Raw genomic sequence first — 20,822 nt, 5'->3', positions numbered from 1 at the left:
TTCCAAAATACATGGAAGCAAATATTAAAGGCAGACAAACAAAAAAAATCTGTCTACTGTACTTTCCGGCAAACCCTTGATTTTTGTTCACTTTTCCCACCAAAGGTTCAGCATGAAAGAGGAATAAATGTTATATCACCATTCATGAAGTCCGTCAGGTCCTTTTTTCTCTCTCTCTCTTTTTTATTATTATTTTTTATTAAAAAAACACACACATTGTCCTGTCCTGGGAGTCAACATTCATCTTCGACTTCTCTGATTGGTGGAATCAAGCTGCTTGTAGACTTATATTGATTGATATGATTGGCCACGTGGGTGGTCATGGGCTTGATTTGAATGTTTCTGGGGTAGGCGTTTTCCGATTCATCTGTAAACCATTTCTTTTCTGCTAAAGAGTAGAAACATGGGAAGAAAGAGAGAGACAGACAGAGAGAGAGAGAGAGAGGGAAGGAGAGAGGGAGAGGGAAAGAAACAAGGAAGGAGGAAAGAGGAAAAGGAGAAGCGTCATTAGTGCCATGCCAAAAGCAGTTGAGATAAGTGCATTTTAGGCTCTGTTGCGAGGTATTTCAAAGCAATCAAAGAGGAAGCGACTTTGACTAATGAACTAGCATTGAAGGGTGGTAGGTTTTATAAAACCTGAGAACATTGATTAGATGAAAGGGTGAAAAGCTTGCTGGCTTTAAGGCAAAGAGTTAAAAAAAGAGCGGGCAGGAGGCTGACTTATTTATGGAAAGTGACCAACTTCTGGAAATGTGAGCCTCTTACAGGATGAGGAAAGGGCTACAGGATTGAGATTAGGACAGGAATGCATTTGTTGCGCTTAAAATTTTCCCTGAAAAGAAATGAGCTCTTTGGGGATTTTTGATATTGCTGAATATTGTCTTCTTTTATTTTACTCAGTGGCGGGAGGATTCGGTTATTTGATGTCCTTGAATGGCTGAAGTATAGTTGTTGATCCTGGCAACATTTGAAAATGGCCATTTGGTGACCATGGTTGTGCTCTCATCAGAAAGGAAAAAAAAAAAAAAAAAAACCCCAAAAACCACACATGGGCTTTTTGGGAAATGGCCATGGAAAGCTATGCTTCAGCAGTATCGAACTGCAATTCCTTAGCATGTAGTGGACCATACATATTTATTTATTTGCATCCTGCCTTTATTATTTTTACAGATAACTCAAGGCAATGAACATATCCTATCCTATCCTATCCTATCCCATCCCAATTCCATATTCTCTCCTCTCCTCTCCTCTCCTCTCCTCTCCTCTCCTCTCCTCTCCTCTCATTTATTCTACTCTACTCTATACTACTCTACCCTATTCTTATTCCATATTCTATTCTATTCTATTCTATTCTATTCTATTCTATTCTATTCTATTCTATTCTATTCTATTCTATTCTTCCATATTCTATTCTATTCATATTCCATATTCCATATTCCATATTCCATATTCCATATTCCATTCCATTCCATTCCATTCTTATTCCATATTGTCTTCTCTTCTCTTCTCTTCTCTTCTCTTCTCTTCTCTTCTCTTCTCTTCTCTTCTCTTCTCTTCTCTTCTCTTCTCTTCTCTTCTCTTCTCTTCTCTTCCTGTTCTGTTTTAGTATACATATATATTTGTGTGTGTGCGTCTGTCTGTTTGTTTATCTGTCTGTCTGTTTGTTTATCTGTCTGTCTGTCTGTCTGTCTCTCTCTCTCTCTCTCTCTGTCTGTGTGTGTGTGTGTGTGTGTAGGAATGCCTATCTACATGCATGATGAGAATTTACACCACCAGCACCCCAAAACTCCATCCCAAACATTAATAGTAACACAGAGATTGGAACAGATTTTCTGATTAACGCACGGACAAATGATAGAGAACCAGGAATTAGCTGGCTTTCCCCATGCCTGGAAGCAAACAACAACAACAAAATCAGTCAAAAGAGATAGAATGGGGAAAGGGAAAAAAAAAAAAAAAACCCGAGCCAATTTTCATTGACTCAGATCAATGAAAAAGATATCCTTTGGGTGGGAGAGGAAAATTTGAGTTGGGCCATTTGCCGTAGCTTTCAATATGTTGCCAGCATCATCACCAGCATTCCGTCGCTGACGAACCAACTTCTCTAACCATAAGGGGCCATTTTTTTCAGCCTCAGCTGAAATTGCTTAGAAAGGAACACCTTCGCGGCTTTTACCCAAGACATTGTTGTGGAAGAAACAGTCGGGGTGGCAGCCAATCCAGTGATTTAATCTGCCTGACATTTACAGAAATCATTCCTGGGTGTGGTGACATATTGACTGACTTTGTAACCAGAACTGCTGTTAACTTCTGCAAGGTTTTCATCAAGCTACATAAATGAGAAATTTAAATGACACGTAGAGGTTTTTTTTTTTTTTTTTTTAACCCTGTGCATTTCGTTACCAGTCATTTTATTTTGCTCGCGGACGTCTTTACTTCTCTGTGTTCCTTTCCATCGCAAATGCAGGTGCTCCTAAATTCCTTGGTCTCTAATTAAGTTTGCTCTGATTTGAACAGATTGGCCGATAGGAATTCCATCACGTGAAAATCCTGCTAACTGATTAAGTGCCTTAAATTATTCTTCCCGACAAAATTATAAAAGTTACAGTCTGTTCTAAGATGATCTACAGCTTGGCAGATTCTATATTCATTTATCTATTTTTTTTTTTTTTTGGTCAAACAAGGTTGTTGGTTTTTTGGGTTTTTTCTTTTACAAATATACAGCCATATATCTTTTAAAGTCATCAGAACATTTGAATAGTTCATGAGGCTTGGGAAGGAAGCAAGGTTGCGAGAGGGGAGGGGAGAATATATTCCAGAAAAACTGCACACTTCAGAAATAATTTCAGCTCCATTTAAAAAGCATTTAGTTCAAGTATGACGCACCAACCATTATGCATTTGTGGAAACCAATTTCGCATGAGTTACGGTTAAGCTAGCTTTTCCGAGATGTGTTCAAAAGGTGACAGTTCGGCTGTTTTACAAGCCTTGTGTGTTCACACAAACGCTTTTCAACGGCTTTGTAATTTAAAATGAAAGAAAGAAACTGAAATAAGCATAGCTCGAATCTCCGTTTCTTTTATCAGGCTGGTGTTTTGCCAGAACTGTTGTCTTAAATGCTTTGCTTTACATAAAGGAGACCTTGGATCAGATATCTGGGAATCTGGGAAGCGATGAAAGTTTTTAGATTAATAGGAAGACACCCCAAATTGCATTCATTCCTAATTCTGAAAACTCAAACTACCTTTCAGCCCAACCAACCGAGCTTGGAAAAATAGGAGAAAAGAGAACTTGGACCTCCTGAATGAAAGATCAAATATAAATCAAATAAATATGAGTAAGCCTGAAGAAGGAAACAACCTATTTCATATAGGTGTCCCTGTTTTAAAAATGTCTGAAGTAGGAAGTAGGTAGAATCTGGTTCTTCCTTTCCATAAATGTCCCTTCAGGTTCTGGATTAAGGTTTTAAAATGGAGGCATAGTACAGAGACATTCATTTGGGTGCTTTGCTGCTACACCAGCTGGTTTCATTGGTACCAATCTTGAGGGAAGAGGCAGGTGGTCATAATTTTCAGGGGGAAAAAACCAAAACAATTTTGCTGATCTTGTCAATCCTGTTCTGACATCCTTTGGAAGAGGCCTTTCTCTGAGATTGACTTGAGTGTTGCTTGAGGCAAAAGCCTAAATACCCTGTTTCACCGAAAATAAGACATCCCCTGATAATAAGCCCAATTGGGCTTTTGAGCTCATGAGCTAAAATAAGCCTCCCCCTGAAAATAAGCCCATATGAGAAGAGCTGCTGGAAGGCAGGAGCAGCTAAAGCAAAGAGGACGACTCGGGAGTAGGGCCAAGAGATGAGTGGCCCCTCCCATAAGGCTTAAAAGACCAGCAATGGCTCTTGGGCTCTTTGAGGGAAAATAACATTGTTCTTGTCTTGCTGCACTTATCTCTTGTCAGTGTCTTCTGCTTCTGAACTTTTGCCAAGAGAAGCCTTTGGCAGTTTGCCTAATTATACCAAGGTTGGTGATTAGACTGAAGAATTTGTCTTATAAAGAATTTGTTTTAATTTAGTTTGGACTACGCTGAGAATGAGTTAATTCTCAGCTGTTCTAATAAAGTCTGTTTGTTTTGGAACTGTTTGCATCGATTACTACCTACTTGGGCTTGGGTCACAACAGCCTCCTGCAACCCTCTGCCAGTGAAAGCGGAGCTCGGAAGGGCCGCACACAGCCCTCCTGAGCTCCGTTTTCACTGGCAGAGGGTTGCAAGAGGCCATGGCAGCTGAAAACGGAGCTCGGGAGCCTGTTTTCACTGGCAGAGCACTTGGGCCACAACAGGTGCCCCTGACAGGAGTGACGTTGAGCCAGCCATGCCCATTCCATTCCCCCGAAGTCAAACACAAAACATGAGGCCTTCACAATGAAATCGAGTTTGACACCCCTGTTCTAGGGGTTTCCTTAATCTCAGCTGACCCAGAAATTAAGCTTTGTGATGTCTTATTGGCGCATGAGTGTTGTGGGGCATCTGATGCGTCATGAATGAGAGCGTATTGTGGGAAGAAATTATAAACGTATATAAAATGGTGTTAGAAATACTGCATAGGGAATCCTACATTAACTAACCCAGGTCTCCAACAACGTTACCGATTAATGAAACCAAGATGCAAATGTTGCCCAGAGCCTCCATCAAACGATAATAACAAAATCCCTTAAACTCACAGCAAACATAAGAATGAATGAAACACTGACTTCAAACTGTAAACACACACAACTCAATTAATGTAAACAATGTAAACATAATTATAATGCTCAATTAATGTAAACAATGTAAACATAATTATAATGCTCACAGTTCAAAGAGTCTGCATCTTAATCAATCCCTTCTCCGGATCAACACCTACATATAATCACACTCCTCAAGTGTCATACACTAGAACCATCATGCATTCACATTCACGCCCCTCATGTCCACAGCAAGAACCAGGCCCCCCCGTATAAAACAACTTATCTGTACCCCATTTTCTCTGTTAGCTACCCCCACGGGCAAAGCTCTGTTTTGGGGAATTAATAAAATCTCTATTTCTCACAGCTGTCTGGATTTCATGTTGATTTGTCCTTGAGCAACCCTGGCTTAAGCTAGAAGCCCAAATTATTCTTCTTACAGTATGTCTCTGCATCCAGACAAGTACATCAGAAGGCGTCGTTCAAGATGGTTTAGGGAACCAATCAGCACCCAGAAGTGGGATTAATCTGGATTTCTAAACTAGAATTGTATTTGCTGGATTGAGACCCGAGAACCCCCATTTAACCTTCTTTCTCATTGAGAATTTGGCTTCACAGAGGATAATTTCTAGTCCATCAGCCTTCCCAAACCAACAGATTAGCCGTGATCATCTCCATTTTGAGCCCATTGTGGACTTTTTTTCCCCTGGTGCACTTTTCGGTTCTCAAATGCACATGGAAAGCGCTTTCATACGAACACTCGCTTCCTTAGTTGGCAGAAACAGGATAAAGCATTCGCAGGGAGGAAAAAAAACAGGTCAAGGGGCCAAACTGGAAGAACTAGCATAATTTCACATCAATTTCATCAATAGGAAAGGGAAGATGGCTGGCGGTGGAGATATATAGGGACAGGAAAGGAGAAACAGACAGGACAAAGATGGAATCACGGGGACACAATTTTACCCATCGTCTAAATAGCTAGTACAAAGACATGTGCAGCTGGAAATGCAAGCGGATGAAAACGTTTAGAAACAAAAGGGATTATATATACAGTATATCTATCTATATATATAAAAGAACTGAATAACAGCAGCAGGTAAGCTAGTTTTCTCTACGTTTAGAAATAAGGCAGAAAAAGAAAAGCAGCAACAAACCCAAAAACGAAGAAGGAAACCAAAAGAAAAGTAAACAAACAAACAAACAAAAAATACAAATCAAAACTGAATTGAGGTTGGTAAGGTGGTCTTTAATGTGTCACAAGTTTTCACAAGGACAAAGTTGGAGAAGGGGAAAAAAATAAACCCCATAGCGATTGTCTAGCTCATGCAGAACCAGCGGTGATCATACCTTGACCCATCCTATTCATCCTTGTGGCACTTTAGGAAGAGAAGTATATAAGCTATGTAAGTTTTCAAAAGGCATTTAAACTGTCACATGTCCCACGGAGCACTTTAACTGGCACATCCTTGGTAGTCTCTGAGAAAGTGCCCCATGGCAAAGCCGGTGTGGGGGGTGGGAGGGGCAGTTCTTTTCCAAAGAAAAATGTACATATACCGTGTTTCCCCTAAAATATTATTCTCCCTGGATAATAAGCCCTCCCTGAAAATTAACCCTCCCCCAAAAATAAGCCCTCCCCTGAAAAGAAACCCTCCATGAAAATATTTAAATGCATGTGCAGCTGGTCCCCACCATTTCCTCTGGTTAGGGTTGGGGAGACAGACCTGGAAATCAGGTAAGATGGCTCCACGTGCCTCAAAATAATAAGACCTCCCCGAAAATAAGGCCAAGCACTTATTTCGGGATTCAAAAAAATATAAGACAGGGTCTTATTTTCGGGGAAACACGGTATATATATATATACACACACACACACAAGTGCATTAATTTAAGATTGGTAGAAGAGGACTGCAATATCGCTTTCCAGTTGGGACTGGAATACAAATGCTTCCAAGGAGAGAAAGAATATTTCCAGCAATCGCATCTCCCAAATCGTCAAAAAGAAGAAGCATTTGTGTGATTGTATCTCATTGCGATTAAACCAGAGGCGGTCAGTAAAAGTGCTTGGCTTCGTTGTCAATTCACACAGCAAGCTTTAATCACCCACATGCTTTTGGGAGAAGCAGAAGGGAAAGGGGAGGCCTACAGTAGCTAGCAACTCTTCCTAGCCCCAATATACAACTTTCTAAAACACAGAACACATGCGAGACAAACCACTAGCTCTTTCTACCAAAAGGGGGAAATAAGGGAGGGAAGGAATGGTAGAATTGTAAGGGATTCGCCTTCTGCACTGAAGGGGGTTAAAAAAGGGGTACAGAATTTCAAAGTGCAGCGCGGATGGCTTAGAAACGTAACCTCTTCAACGTTCAGTTTGGAGTCCATGCCTACAAGTCATCAATAAATGGATTGCAATGGCAGTTAGCTTGGCCGGGGTCTTTCCAAACGGGGTTACGAAGTCGCCATGAATAAAATAAGAGCAACGGAGGAAATACGTTTGGGATTTAGGTAATGCCCATGCCGAGAACTGTGAAGTATCAGAGTTCATCGTGTCTATGTTTTGAGAACAGGGTGTTCTCAAATTGTTTTGTTGAAAATATCAGCATATTGCAAGACTAAAGACTAAGACAGCCTCAAAAAAAAATTTTTTTTTAAAAATAAATGGAACATATGCCATGTGGCCTGTAAATATGCTTGTGGCAACAGGGAAGAATTATGCAGCAGTGTTGTTTTGCGCATGTACACGCCGCCAATAATGCAAGCCAGATTAACTGGCAAGTAAGGAGCAAGCTACGAAGCATCACCAACCTCCAGAGGTATGAGATCAAGAGGGCTGGCAGAATGAATGCTAGGGGCCCTATTAAGAAAAATATGCTATGATTCCGATAGAAGAGAAGATTTGTAGCTCAGAGCTGAACTGTGGGGTTCCTGCTGCTCTCTCAACTTGGTGGCTTTCTTGTAGATGTTTCATTACCCAACTAGGTAACATCATCAGTGACAGAAGGGGATGGGTTTGTGAACAGGAGGAGGAGGAGGACTGTGGGATCCTTGGTGTTCTCTGAACTTGGTGGCTTTCTTGTAGATGTTTCATTATCCAACTGGGTAACATCATCAGTGACAGAAGGGGATGGGTTTGTGAACAGGAGGAGGAGGAGGACTGTGGGATCCTTGGTGTTCTCTGAACTTGGTGGCTTTCTTGTAGATGTTTCATTATCCAACTGGGTAACATCATCAGTGATAGAAGGGGATGGGTTTGTGAACAGGAGGAGGAGGAGGACTGTGGGATCCTTGGTGTTCTCTGAACTTGGTGGCTTTCTTGTAGATGTTTCATTATCCAACTGGGTAACATCATCAGTGATAGAAGGGGATGGGTTTGTGAACAGGAGGAGGAGGAGGACTGTGGGATCCTTGGTGTTCTCTGAACTTGGTGGCTTTCTTGTAGATGTTTCATTATCCAACTGGGTAACATCATCAGTGATAGAAGGGAATGGGTTTGTGAAGAGGAGGAGGAGGAGGAGGAGGAGGAGGAGGAGGAGGAGGAGGAGGAGGAGGAGGAGGAGGAGGAGGAGGAGGAGGAGGAGGACGACGACTATGGGATCCTTGGTGTTCTCTGAACTTGGTGGTTTTCTTGTAGATGTTTCATTACCCAACTAGGTAGCACTATCAGTAATAGAAGGGAATGGGGTTGTGGACCAGAGGAAGGAGAAGATGAGGAGGAGGAGGAGGAGGTGGTGGTAGTGGAGAAGGAGAAGGAGGACTGTGGGGCTCTGGGTGCTCTCCGAACTTGGTTACTTGAACTTGAAGATGTTTCATTACCCAAATAGGTAACATTTTCATGTCTGCAAGAAAACAACTACCCTATGATTACATATGGACACCTATTGTTCTGGAAGGGAATTCTTTTTGAGTGAAAGAGAGAAACAAATCTTCAGCATGGATCCAAAACTCAGAGATGCTCCTGTGTTTGGAAACACTCGTAAGGAGTGTTGAATTTAACACTTAGTTTAAACACTCAATAAGGAAGGGAGATTTGGCAAATCTTCACCAAAGTGAAGACACATAAGGCAACCTGTTTGGTGGGTTCTTGTTGTGGCTCCGTTGCCTGTGCCTGGGCTATCGACAGATGCAGACTCTGAGAGTGAGGGAGAGGAGTTGGCAAGGCCTCCCTCTCCAGGACCCTCCTCTCTGGCAATGCCTCCGGAGGACTCCAAAGGCCAAAAGATAGGCTCAGAGCCAAGCACATCCCCGCAGCCACAGGTGGACAGCGACGAAGAAGATAAGTGCTGGCTGGACCCTCGGCAGAGGTGCAGGGAGAAGCGTGCGCAGCAGAGGGGAAGGCATGCCAGAGATTAGCTGAGTCACTGGACCACACCCCACAGGGTATAAATGTGGGTGTGGTGGCCGGTTCAGTTTGTGACGAGCAAAAACTGGAAATAATCCATGATCTCTGCGTTACTGGACTTTGCCTGCTTTATCGGACTGCATTTGGATTAATCCTTGTATTGTTGACACTCTGCCTATTTTATCAGAATGCTTGCAATCTAATCTTTGTTTTGTGTGAGTAAAGTCTGAATTGGCAGCTAGCCACTGGGTTGCTGCCAGCTTTATCTTCAAAGAGTTTTATCGTGTGGCTTATTAACTCCGGGCCGTCTGTGGGGGTGCGTGTGTGGTACGGGGACAGAACAGTTCTTTTTAATCTTTTAAAATCAGCTGGAACAGGTAATCCTCGATTTACGGCCACAAGTGAGCCCAAAACTTCTGTTGTTAAGCGAGACATTCTTCAAGTGGGCTTTGCCCCATTTTATGATCTTTCCCTGCCACCGTTGCTCAGTGAATCACTGCAGTTGATAGGTTAGTAGCACGGCTGTTAAGTGAATCTGGCTTCCCCAATCGTTTTTGCTTGAAGGATCACCCATAGGGGATCAACATGCTTTTGGGACACACAGCAATGGTCATAAGTATGGACCAGTTGCCAAACATCTGAATTTTGATCACATGATTGTGGGGATGCCACAAAGTGTCGTAAGTGTGAAGAACGGTCGTAAGTCACTTTTTTTTCAGTGCCCTTGTAACTTCGAATAGTCGCTAAATGAACTGTTGTAAGTTGAGGACTACCTGTAAATTTCACGGGCAAACAGTCTTGCCAAGTCTATTAGCTAAGGCCTGTTCCAGTGGTGGGTTTCAAAATTTTTTACTACCGGTTTTGTGGGTGTGGCTTGGTGGGCGTGGCAGGGGAAGGATACTATAAAATCTCCATTCCCTCCCTACTCCAGGGGAAGGTTACTGCAAAATCCCCATTTCCTCCCGATCAGCTGGGACTTGGGAGGCAGAGAATAGATGGGGGTGGGGCCACTCAAAATTTCCACTTCCGGTTCTCCAAACTACTCAAATTTTCCACTTCCGGTTCTCCAGAACTGGTCAGAACCTGCTGAAACCCACCTCTGGCCTGATCCCACCTTTTCTTCAAGGTGTGTTTCTTTCTTGAGGTATTGACAGCACTAAATTAAAAATCTCCAAACAGGGAGAGAGAAAAAAATCCATCCAATGATGCCTGAATTAAGGAAAACTTTTCCGCTCTGAGTTGAATATTCTACGTATGCTCCTTTGCTACGTGAAGAAGCTTTTACCTCACCTATTTTGTACACCAGGTGACAAATTCACCTTTTATTAGAAGTCCAAAGTCTCAGGAAGGAATATCCTAAAGAGTTGCATTCAATATTTATGAAATATATGTGGCACTTCATCCCGGATGTCAAAAAGGGAGAGAAAATATAGTTATTTGTGTGCTAGACTAGACGGGACTTAATATGCAAGCAGATTTTTTAAAAAAAAAAATCTTAAAAAAAAAGGGGGGTGTTAAATCAATACAATGGGAAAAACGACATCCCTGACCATTTTTATGGCAGATGGGTATTAAAGGGAAGAAGGCACTGTGATAAAGCTAATGTTGCTTTAGTGTAACAGCATGTGTGTATGATTATGGGGAAACAACAACAACAACAGCGTGCAAGACACATGCTATCTGCAGTCCAAGAGATTGAATTTTCTCATCTCCCTGGTAGGGTTCACTGATGCTTGCAAAATTATTCCGGTGGGAGAATCCTGACTTCAAGTGTGTGATTGTGAAGTCTCTCTCTCTCTCTCTCTCTCTCTCTCTCTCCCCATTCCAACTCTTACCTTAAAATTAAAGGTAAAGGTTCCCCCGCATATGTGTGTTAGTCGTTCCCGACTCTAGGGGGCGTTGCTCATCTCTGTTTCTAAGCCGAAGAGCCAGCGCTGTCCGAAGACATCTCCGTGGTCATGTGGCTGGCATGACTAAATGCCAAAGGTGCACGGAAGCGCTGTTACCTTCCCACTAAAAGTGGTCCCTATTTTTCTACTTGCATTTTTTACGTGCTTTCGAACTGTTAGGTTGGCAGAAGCTGGGACAAGTAACGGAAGCTCACTCCGTTACGCGGCGCTAGGGATTCGAACCGCTGAACTGCCGACCTTTCTGATTGACAAGCTCAGCGTCTTAGCCGCTGAGCCATCACATCTCTTTACTCTAAGTTTATTTCTGGAGTTGACTTCTTTTAAAAAAAATACAACCCCAAAAATCAGTTATTTCACTAGAGTGTCAAAATTGCTGTGCTATTTAGCAGTTCGCTCTTTAATCAATCCGCTCTGCATCATAAATGAGGTTTTGGTCCGTCTGCTCGGTCGCTGTTGTGCTTAAAAGGGTTTCATGGCATCGAAATAAAAATGACAACCGCATGCACACTGTCATACGTATGCCAAGTATGTGTATAAAATGGGGTGGGTGGGTGTCCATGGGGGAAAGCCGAGGAGAACAGGGAAAGCAAATTATTGGACACACCAATTAGGAAAGAATGAGTGGCGGATACAGTTTCACACACAGGGAGAGGAGACACATGAATCAAAGTCTATCTTCTTGCACGTACTTCTGCTTTTCCCGGGAGTCTCTGGACTTCGGGCGGTTCTGTCGATTCGCCGTAGCTGGCAGAGAATGGACCGAAGAGCTTTTCTTGCTAGATGCATAAGAAGAGTGGGAAGAGTGAGAGAGACTCGCCCGAGACTGGCCGGCGTTGTGGTCGTACTGCATCAAGCAGAAGATCCAGTCCGTCGGCACCAGCTCGAAATCATAAGGTGGGTTGGCTATAACAAAACTGGAAAAAGAAAAGAAAAAAAAAAACCACAAGAAGTAATGGATGGAAGTTTATTCAAAGAGGAATCCAACCTAGAAGGAAGGAGAAATTTCCTGTCCGTGAGAACAATTGATCAGCGAAACGGCTTTTGCCTCCAGAAGTTGTGGAGGCTCCGTCACTGGAGGCTTTCAAGAAGAGAAATTTATTTCTCCAGCTCCATTATTCTGTAATTCTGATATTCTGTTTGTTATTCTGTTATACTTCCCATTCATTAGCTTTATTGGTTCTCAGCTGTAAATGAATTCTTTCTTTCTTCCTTCCTTCCTTCCTTCCTTCCTTCCTTCCTTCCTTCCTTCCTTCCTTCCTTTCTTTGTCCCTCCCTTCTGTCTCTATCTGTCCCTTCCTTCCTTCCTTCCTTCCTTCCTTCCTTCCTTCCTTCCTTCCTTCCTTCCTTCCTTCTGTCTCTGTCCCTTGCTTCCTCTCTCTCTTTCTTTCTCCCTCCCTCCCTCCCTTCCTTCTGTCTCTATCTGACCCTTCCTTCCTTCCTTTCTTCCTTTTGTTTCTTTGTTTCTTTCTTTCTCTCCCTTCCTTCTGTCTCTATCTGTCCCTCCCTCCCTCCCTCCCTTCCTTTGCCCTTCTCACTGTTGCAGCGACTGGGCAGTTCATAGAATAATAAAAAGTTTAAAAAGATAATACAAAACACTTAAAATTAGGAAAATTAAATAAAAACCAAAAGGAGAGGCAACAGGGCAGTGGGAAATCTTCTCTCTACTCCGTCAGCCGCCACCCACCTATTAGGGTCCAGGCCAACCAGCAGAAGCAAGCTTTAGGCTCTTCCAGAAGGCCAAGATTGCCAGGGCGGCTCTTGCCTCCAGCAGGAGACTCAAAGTTCTTTTGGCAGACAGGATCCGAAGTAGGCCTTTCCTGCTGGAGCAAATGGGATGGACCAACCTATTTGGGGGAGATGGCTGGACTCTGTCATAAAGGGCTTTGATAGGTGGTAACCAACACCCTGAGTTTGCCCCATTTCACCACTTTCTTGCCGCAGTTGTTAAGTGAGTCACTGCAGTTGTTAAGTTAGCTGCATGGTTGTTAAAGTGAATCTGGCTTCCCCATTGACACTGCTTGTCAGACAATCACAAAATGGGATCATGTGATCCCGGGGGACACAGCAACCATCATAAATATGAGCCAGTTGCCAAGCGTCTGAATTTTGATCACATGACCATGGGGAGGCCGCTTGTGAAAAAGGGTCACTTTTTTCCAGTGCCGTTGTAACTTTGAATGGTCATTAAATGCACTGTTGTAAGTCGAGGAGTCTCGGTAAATTGCTTTTGTGCACAGATTAGACAGTCCTTTGACTCAGGACAATGTCATGTGCCAGATTTCCTCAAATTCAACAATTGTCCTCAACGACAACAAGCTATATGCAGTGGTGGGATTCAGCCGGTTCGGGCCAGTTCAGGCGAACCGGTTTTTAAATTGCTGGCTGGTCCCTTCACTCCCAGCCCCGCCCCTTCCAGGAGTCCCCATGCACCCTGTTTTGGCTCCCAGGAGGCTGCAGGGAGGCCTACTAAGCCCAAAACAGGGCATGGGGGAGTGCGGCGCGGTCCTCCCCAGCCAGTTTTTGCTCCCAGGAGGCTGTAGGGAGGCCTACTAGGCCCAAAATGGGGCGCGGGGGGCAGCGCCCCTCCCATGGCCCATTCTTGCTCCCAAGGGGGTGCAAGAGGCCGAATGCTGCCTGTCACACCCCCCTGGCCACACCCACTATGGCCACACCCACCCAGCTGGTCATTAGGTCAGAGAACCAGTTATTAAATTTGAATCCCACCACTGGCTATGACAGATATATAATAAACACAATGGATTGCGCTGTGTGGATTATCGTTCACCCCCACCACTTCGATCTGAAGGAACAGCAAAACAAAATCCAGGAATAAGGTTAAATTACAATTCATGTCATTCCCCAGGCTCTCAAAAACTGTCCTTCCTTTCCTTTCAACGTCTCACTCGAGAAAGAATTGTGGGAAATTTAAACATTCTGGTTTGCAGGTCCTATCAAGCCACAAATGTTTTTAAAGCAGTTGTCTATTTCTATCTATTTCTGTGGAAAAGCAAGAAGATATCTGGTGCTATCAAGGGTACAAGCTATTGAATAACTGTTTTCTGGGTAAAAAAAAAAACCCATCTAATGAATGGTTGGAAATAGGGGTAAAATGCTTTGAAGTCTGCTACTGGTTCGCTTCACTACCAGTTTGCTTCACGCGCATGCGCGGTGCACACCAAATGCGCCCCACAAGTGCTACCACACAGTGCTGAAAAAGGGGGATTAAGAAGCCTTTTCTGAGTCTGCAAAGGTAAGTAGAACAGCGAAGGGGGGGGAAACAGCTGTGCCACGTGATTTAGATTCGCTAGAAAGCAGGATTTCCTGCTTTCTAGCAAGTATAAACTGCGCGGCACAGCTGATCGTCGGAAATACTGGTTCGCCCGAACCGGTAGCATTTTTTTAAACTACCGGTTCCCCTGAACCGGTCCGAACCGGGTAGCATAAAATAGTAGTATTTTAAATGTTTCCTGGTTGGAAACATTTAAAATAACAAGGATCAGGCCCCAAAGTTTGTACATACCGTTTCGTGCATTGAGGCGTGCTTGAGTTGAAATCTCTTAATCGATATATCCCAAAGCAGAGCATATTGTAAGTTTTCAAAGCTTTACAAAATAGATCTCCATAACAACCACCATCCTAGGAAACAATAAGCAAACAAACAAATGCATAAAAGAAACGTCATTTCTCCCACCCACACCCACACCCAATACCTCAGTTATCACTATGACACGGAACATGAGGGAAATAATTTAAATCGGTAGTTCCTTGCCAAAGAAAGAAAGTGTTAAGGGAATCCGTTGCAAGTGAGAGACAATTTCCTCAAGGAACTCTCTCATTTAAATGTTTAATCTTGGAACAGCTAATAAATATGTGCACAACAACAACCCTAAGCACAATCAAAGAGCTGGAAATGGGAATGCCAATTGAGTCTTGTTTGAAATGAACTCCCAAGTTTGGGATTCGCAGATCAGCTGTTTCACAAATTAAGAACAATGCCATTCGGGATGATTAAGAACACACAACATTGGCTTTCTTGTTCTAATCTTGGAAATAGCTTCATTTGTTGATGTTGTCAATTGTCATGAAGGTAGTTTGGATTATAGCAAGGAGGAGATGACATCATAGGACAGGACTGCCCCACCTTGCTCTGAGAAAAGGAGGAGGAGGAGGAGGGAAGGTAGAGAAGAAAAGGAGGAAGAGGGAAGGTGGAGAAGAGGAAGAGAAGGAGGAGGAGGGGGAAGATGGAGAAGAGAAGGAAAAAAGGAGGATTAGGGAAGGTGGAGAAGAGGAAGAGAAGAGAAGGGGAGGAGAAGATGGAGAAGAAGAAGAAAATAGAAGAAAAGGGAAAGGAGGAGGAGGAAGGAAGGTGGAGAAGAGGATAAGAGGAGGAGGAGGAAAAGGGAAAGTAAAGAAAGAGAAGGAGGAGGAGGAGGGAAGATGGAGAAGAAGAGAAGAGAAGGAAAAGAGGAGGAGGAGGAAGGAAGGTGGAGAACAGAAGGAGAAGGAGGAGGGAAGGTGGAGAAGAGGAAGAGAAGAGAAGAAGGAGGAGAAGGGAAGATGGAGAAGAAGAAGAAGAGAAGAGAAGAGAAGAGAAGGAGGAGGGAAGGTGGAGAAGAGGATGAGAAGAGAAGGAGGAGGAGAAGAAGAAGGGAAGGTAGAGGAGAAAGAGGAGGAGGAGGAGGAGGAGGAGGAGGAGGAGGAGGAGGAGGAGGAGGAGGAGGAGGAGGAGGAGGAGGAGGAGAAGAAGGGGAGGGGAAGCAGGAAGAGGAGGAAACATTTTATACATCAAACTTTCCAACTTCCCTAAGTTATCCATTTATTTTGGATTACAGGAATCCAATATGTTCAGCCTCCCAGATCCACATTCATATAAACAAACGAAATGTATCCGTTGCTCCGGCCTAACCCGTCTCGCAGATAGTCTCAGGCAAACCAATCTTCCATAGCTTCTTTGGCTCACTCGTGAAGATCTTACCCCAAGGTCTGCAAAAGGTCCATCCAACAAGGCCAGCTGAGCCACCCGGCATCTGTCCCTATTGGTCAGCGTCTGGGGGGTGCTGTAGCCGCCCCGGAGTGCATTCTCTTCGGCAATCAGGGACTCCAGTTCTGGCGTGGCCCCTCCCGTCACCAAAGTCCGTATCAGGGTGAGAATATTGTCGTTGAAGTACGTCTGTGGAGATAAGAAGATGTCTCCTTAAGCAAACCCTCGTCATTTCCCGACTTGACTACTGCAATGCTCTCTACATGGGGTTCCCCTTGAAGTGCACCTGGAAGCTCCAACTGGTCCAGAATGCGGCCGTGTGAGTAATTATGGGAGCAACATAGCGCTCACAAGTAACACCTCTTCTACGCGAGCTGCACTGGCTTCCGGTAGCCTTCCGAGTGCACTTCAAGGTGTTGGTTCTTACCTTTAAAGTGCTCCATGGCTTAGGACCTGAGTATTTACGAGACCACCTGCTGCAACCGATAACCTACCACCAACCAATACGCTCTCACAGAGTAGGGCTACTCATAGTACCATCATTAAAACACTGTCATCTAGTAGTTCCAAGGGAGAGAGCCTTCTCTGTGGGGGCACCTACTCTTTGGAACGGAATACCCCCTGGAATGCGAATAATCCCAGATCTTCGCACTTTCCGACGTGCCCTGAAGACCTTTCTGTTTCAACAAGCAGGGCTAGCATAAACATCTAAATTCTATGCCAAGATCTTATCAGATACACCAAGTTGACTCAATTTATTATTTACTGTTTATATATATAAAAAATATTATATGTATATGAAATCTTAATCTGTTCACTGCCCTGAGTTCTTCGGGAGAAGGGCGGTATAGAAATTCAATAAATAAATAAATAAATAAATAAATAAATAAATAAATAAATAAATAAATAAATAAATAAATAAATAAATAAATAAATAAATAAATAAATAAATAAATAAAGGCCCTTTTCTGCACCAAAGTTCTTGGCTGTCTCTTCAAATAATTTCTCTCCAAAAATGCACAGACCGGAGACCCCAATTACTCTATTTTCTTCTGCCCTATTAAGCTTCCACTGGATTTGTCCCCACTTCCCACTATGTGTATATCTCTCTCTCCCTCTCTGTCTCAGTGTATGTACGTATCTAACTCAGAATTGATTTGGATTAAAGTACAGAAATGTAAATCATGCGTGTTCCCTATAATTGGGGTCCTGAAACCGCCTTCCTTCTCATGGCCTTCATATCTAATAGCAGCCTGGAGGACCCTCCATTGCATAGTCCGGACCGCATTTAAAGATCATAGAGCCCAGCTTGCATTTTTTAAAAATAAAAAGGTAAAGGTTCCCCTTGCACAGATGTGCTAGTCGTTCCCGACTCTAGGGGGCGGTGCTCATCTCTGTTTCAAAGCCCAAGAGCCAGCACTGTCTGAAGATGTCTCCGTGATCATGTGGCCAGCATGGTTAAACTCCAACAGTGCAGGAACGCTATTACCTTCCCACCAAAGGTGGTTCCTATTTTTCTACTTGCATTTTTTACGTGCTTTTGAACTGCTAGGTTGGCAGAAGCTGGAACAAGTAACAGGAGCTCACCCCGTTACGCAGCACTAGTGATTCGAACCGCTGAACTGCCGACCTTTCGATTGACAAGCTAGGCGTCTTAGCCACTATATTTTAAAAATATTTTTTAAAAATATTGGTCACTAATATTCCTCGGTGTTTTGGGTGTCATTCCTGATTCCTTGAACCTGGTGGAATTTTAATTCTCCCTTCTTCTCTAAATGGTATTTCGCCTATCCCTGCTATTTTCCTGTCTGTCAGTCTGTCTCTGCCTGCCTGTCTATCATATCATATCATATCATATCATATCATATCATATCATATCATATCATATCATATCATATCATATCAATCTCTATCAGTATCTATCATCTGTCTATCTATCTATTATTTATTAGTATCTGCCATTCATTCATCGCCTATCCCCGCTATTTTCCTGCCTGCCTGCCTGCCTGTCTATTTGTCTGTCTGTCTGTCTGTCTGTCTCTCTCTCTCTCTCTCTATCATCTATCTATCTATCTATCTATCTATCTATCTATCTATCTATCTATCTCTATCAGTAGCTGTCATCTGTCTATCTATCTATCATTTATCAGTTTCTGCCATCCATCCATCCATCCATCCATCCATCCATCCATCCATCCATCCATCCATCGCCTAGCCCTACTATTTTCCTGTGTCTGTCTGTCTGTCTGTCTGTCTGTCTGTCTCCCTCCCTCCATCTATGTATCTACCTACCGACCTGCCTTCCTCTCTTTTATATGAATATATGCTCATTTTACACAGTGACTTCAAGAAGTCTATTATCTGCGGTGCCTCATTTTCTTTTAGCAAAATTTCCGTCACTCCATAAAAGAGCCAGCCTAAAAGGATTTCAGGACAGTCTTTCCATCTCCCTTCGACTTTACTTCCCTCTTTTCGATCACATCCATGATTACTTGAGCAGCCCACGTTAAGCGTAGACTTCCTGATGATTTCTCTGATCTCCCTTAAATAAAATCCCCATTTGCCTCCTTATCTTTTTATCCGTTGACATTCTTGATGATGGGGCCTTTGTGATTTCTCAGGTTGGCACTGGAAGCCTGAATTCATTTCTTGTATTTCTCCTTTGTATTAGATTTGAACCTTTTTGTCTTTTGCTGGGCATCATGACAGCTGACAGACGCTTTCTCTCTCTCTCTGAAATTCGAGGGAGGTGTATTTTTTTGGGACTGTTTTGGTTTCCTGACTTTTACCTCACCCCGTGACTTTTGGGCTTCTTTTTTATATATGTTAAATGTTCCTTACCTTGATCTGAAATTCTGACTATTAGGTCCTTGAGGTCAAATCTTGTTGGCACAGCTGACTCTTTTTACACTTTTCTAAGTTTAACCCACATATTTGACACCAATCATTCACAGTCCATTGCACCAGTAAGTATCCAGGCCGACTGGATTACACTGATCGATCTTCTGTTTCCTATTACGTAGTCAATTTGATCCCAAATGTTGCATGTCTGGTGATGTCTTGAGTAGAATCTGTGTTTAGGTGGCTTGAAGCAGGTGTCAGCAATAAACAAGAAATTCTCTTTACAAAACTCTCTGGACCTTTACCCAATTCAAACCATCTTTGCCTTGGGTTCTTCGTTTCTCCAATATTTACACTGCAATCATCCATTAGTTGTACTACATCCTTTATTTTTTCTGTTTCACTTAGCATCTTTTGCAATCTGAAGTGGCATTTCTCAATGCCCTCTTCCTTGTACCTGCAGTCAGTCAATCATATAGTCATTAATTTTAATAAATAGGATCCTATCGTTTATCAGATTACTATCCAAGCACTTATTTAGAGATGTTCCTTCTGAGGATATTGTGGCACCATTCCTTTTATATAATAGCCTGCCCTGAATATATAATGTATGGCCATTCAGAGTCACTTGATTGAGTTGGGCAGCTATAGAAACTGAATAAACAAACAAACAGCTGAATTATGGTTCTCCATTCCAGCTCAACCAAATTCACTTATTCCCAAATCACTCATTCCAGATGTTCGTGATTTATGCTTCTCACCTTCAATCAGCTTAGAGCTAGAAGGGACCTTGGAGGTCTTGTAGTCCAACCCCCTACTCAAGCAGGAGACTCTATCATCTCAGACAAGTGGCTGTCCACTCTCTTCTTAAAAACTCCAGTGATGGAGCACCCACAACTTCTGAAGGCAAGTCCTTCCACCGGTTAATTGTCCTCACTGTTAGGAAGTTTCCCCTTAATTCCAGATTGGATCTCTCCTTGATACCTTTACAAAGCTCTGATATGTTGAAAATTCTGAGGACATCACAATGTTTTTAAGTCTATGAGGAATGTCAAGTTTGTGAAAAGTGTTCATTATTAGCTTGGGGGGGTCTTCTAGTCCAGCTGTCTGCTCATGAAGGAGACCCTATACCATTCCAGACAAATGGCTCTCCAGTCTTTCCTTAAAAACCTCCAGTGATGGAGCACCCCCAGCATCTGAAGGCAAGCTGTTCCACTGGTTAATTGTCTTCACTGTTAGGAAGTTTCTCTTTAATTCCAGGTTGCTTCTCTCCTTGATTAGATTCCATCCATTGCTTCTTGTCTTGTCTTCTGGTACTTTGGATAATAAGTTGACCCCCTCTTCTTTGTGGCAGCCCCTTAATATACTGGATGACTGCTATCATGTTACCCCCTGGTCCTTCTTTTCTCTAGACATTCTAAATTCCAGTTGCATGTGTCAATTGTAATTTACTGGCATCATCAGTGACCAGATTTTGTTGAAGTTTTGTTCTGACTACACCATCAACTCCAGGTCTTAATGGTAAAAATATCCCCATAAATTAGAATAATCCCTCCTGACCAGAAAAAGATTCTTCATACAGTACCCAATCCTGTCTGATGTTTGAGCCAGGTTCACACAGTTGATTTGTTGAACAACAACACAGAAAAGGTTAGCCATTGATCTATTGAGGCTTTGACTTAGATGTTTCTTCACCTGGGAGTGTTGGTTACTTTCACACCAATAGAACCCCACTTCTCCTGATTCCCCACCATTAATTCTGCTTAGCTTTAAGAAGCCACGGTGGCACAGTGGTTAAAATATAGCATTGCAGGCAAATTTTGTCCACAGCCAGCAATTCGATCCTGACCGGCTCAAGGTTGACTCAGCCTTTCATCCTTCCGAGGTTGGTAAAATGAGGACCCAGATTGTTGGGGGAAATATGCTGACTCTGTAAACTGCTTAGAAAAGGCTGTAAAAAGCACCGTAAAGTGGTATATAAGTCTAAGGGCTATTGCTATTAGCTTTATGATCTCCCTATACAGTGACCCTAT

At 43.0% G+C, this 20,822-nt stretch overlaps 1 protein-coding gene across 1 annotated transcript in view; it reads right to left on the bottom strand.

Moving 5' to 3' along the window:
• Positions 1-270: 270 nt before the first annotated feature.
• The window catches only part of KCNMA1 (potassium calcium-activated channel subfamily M alpha 1), a 643,121-nt gene continuing 622,569 nt past the window's right edge, over positions 271-20,822 (bottom strand). Inside the window, 4 exon segments of the mRNA XM_070946116.1 lie at positions 271-388; positions 11,657-11,881; positions 14,488-14,603; positions 15,943-16,137. Coding sequence (XP_070802217.1) covers positions 364-388; positions 11,657-11,881; positions 14,488-14,603; positions 15,943-16,137 — 561 coding nt within the window. The 3' untranslated portion in view covers positions 271-363.

The sequence above is a fragment of the Pituophis catenifer genome, unplaced genomic scaffold (genome assembly GCF_029215685.1).
Source record: "Pituophis catenifer annectens isolate HBS135680 unplaced genomic scaffold, rPitCat1.0.hap2 SCAF_6, whole genome shotgun sequence".
NCBI lineage: Eukaryota > Metazoa > Chordata > Lepidosauria > Squamata > Colubridae > Pituophis > Pituophis catenifer.
The sequence above is the reverse complement of the archived record's forward strand: the minus strand, read 5'-3'. Positions and strand labels throughout refer to the sequence as shown.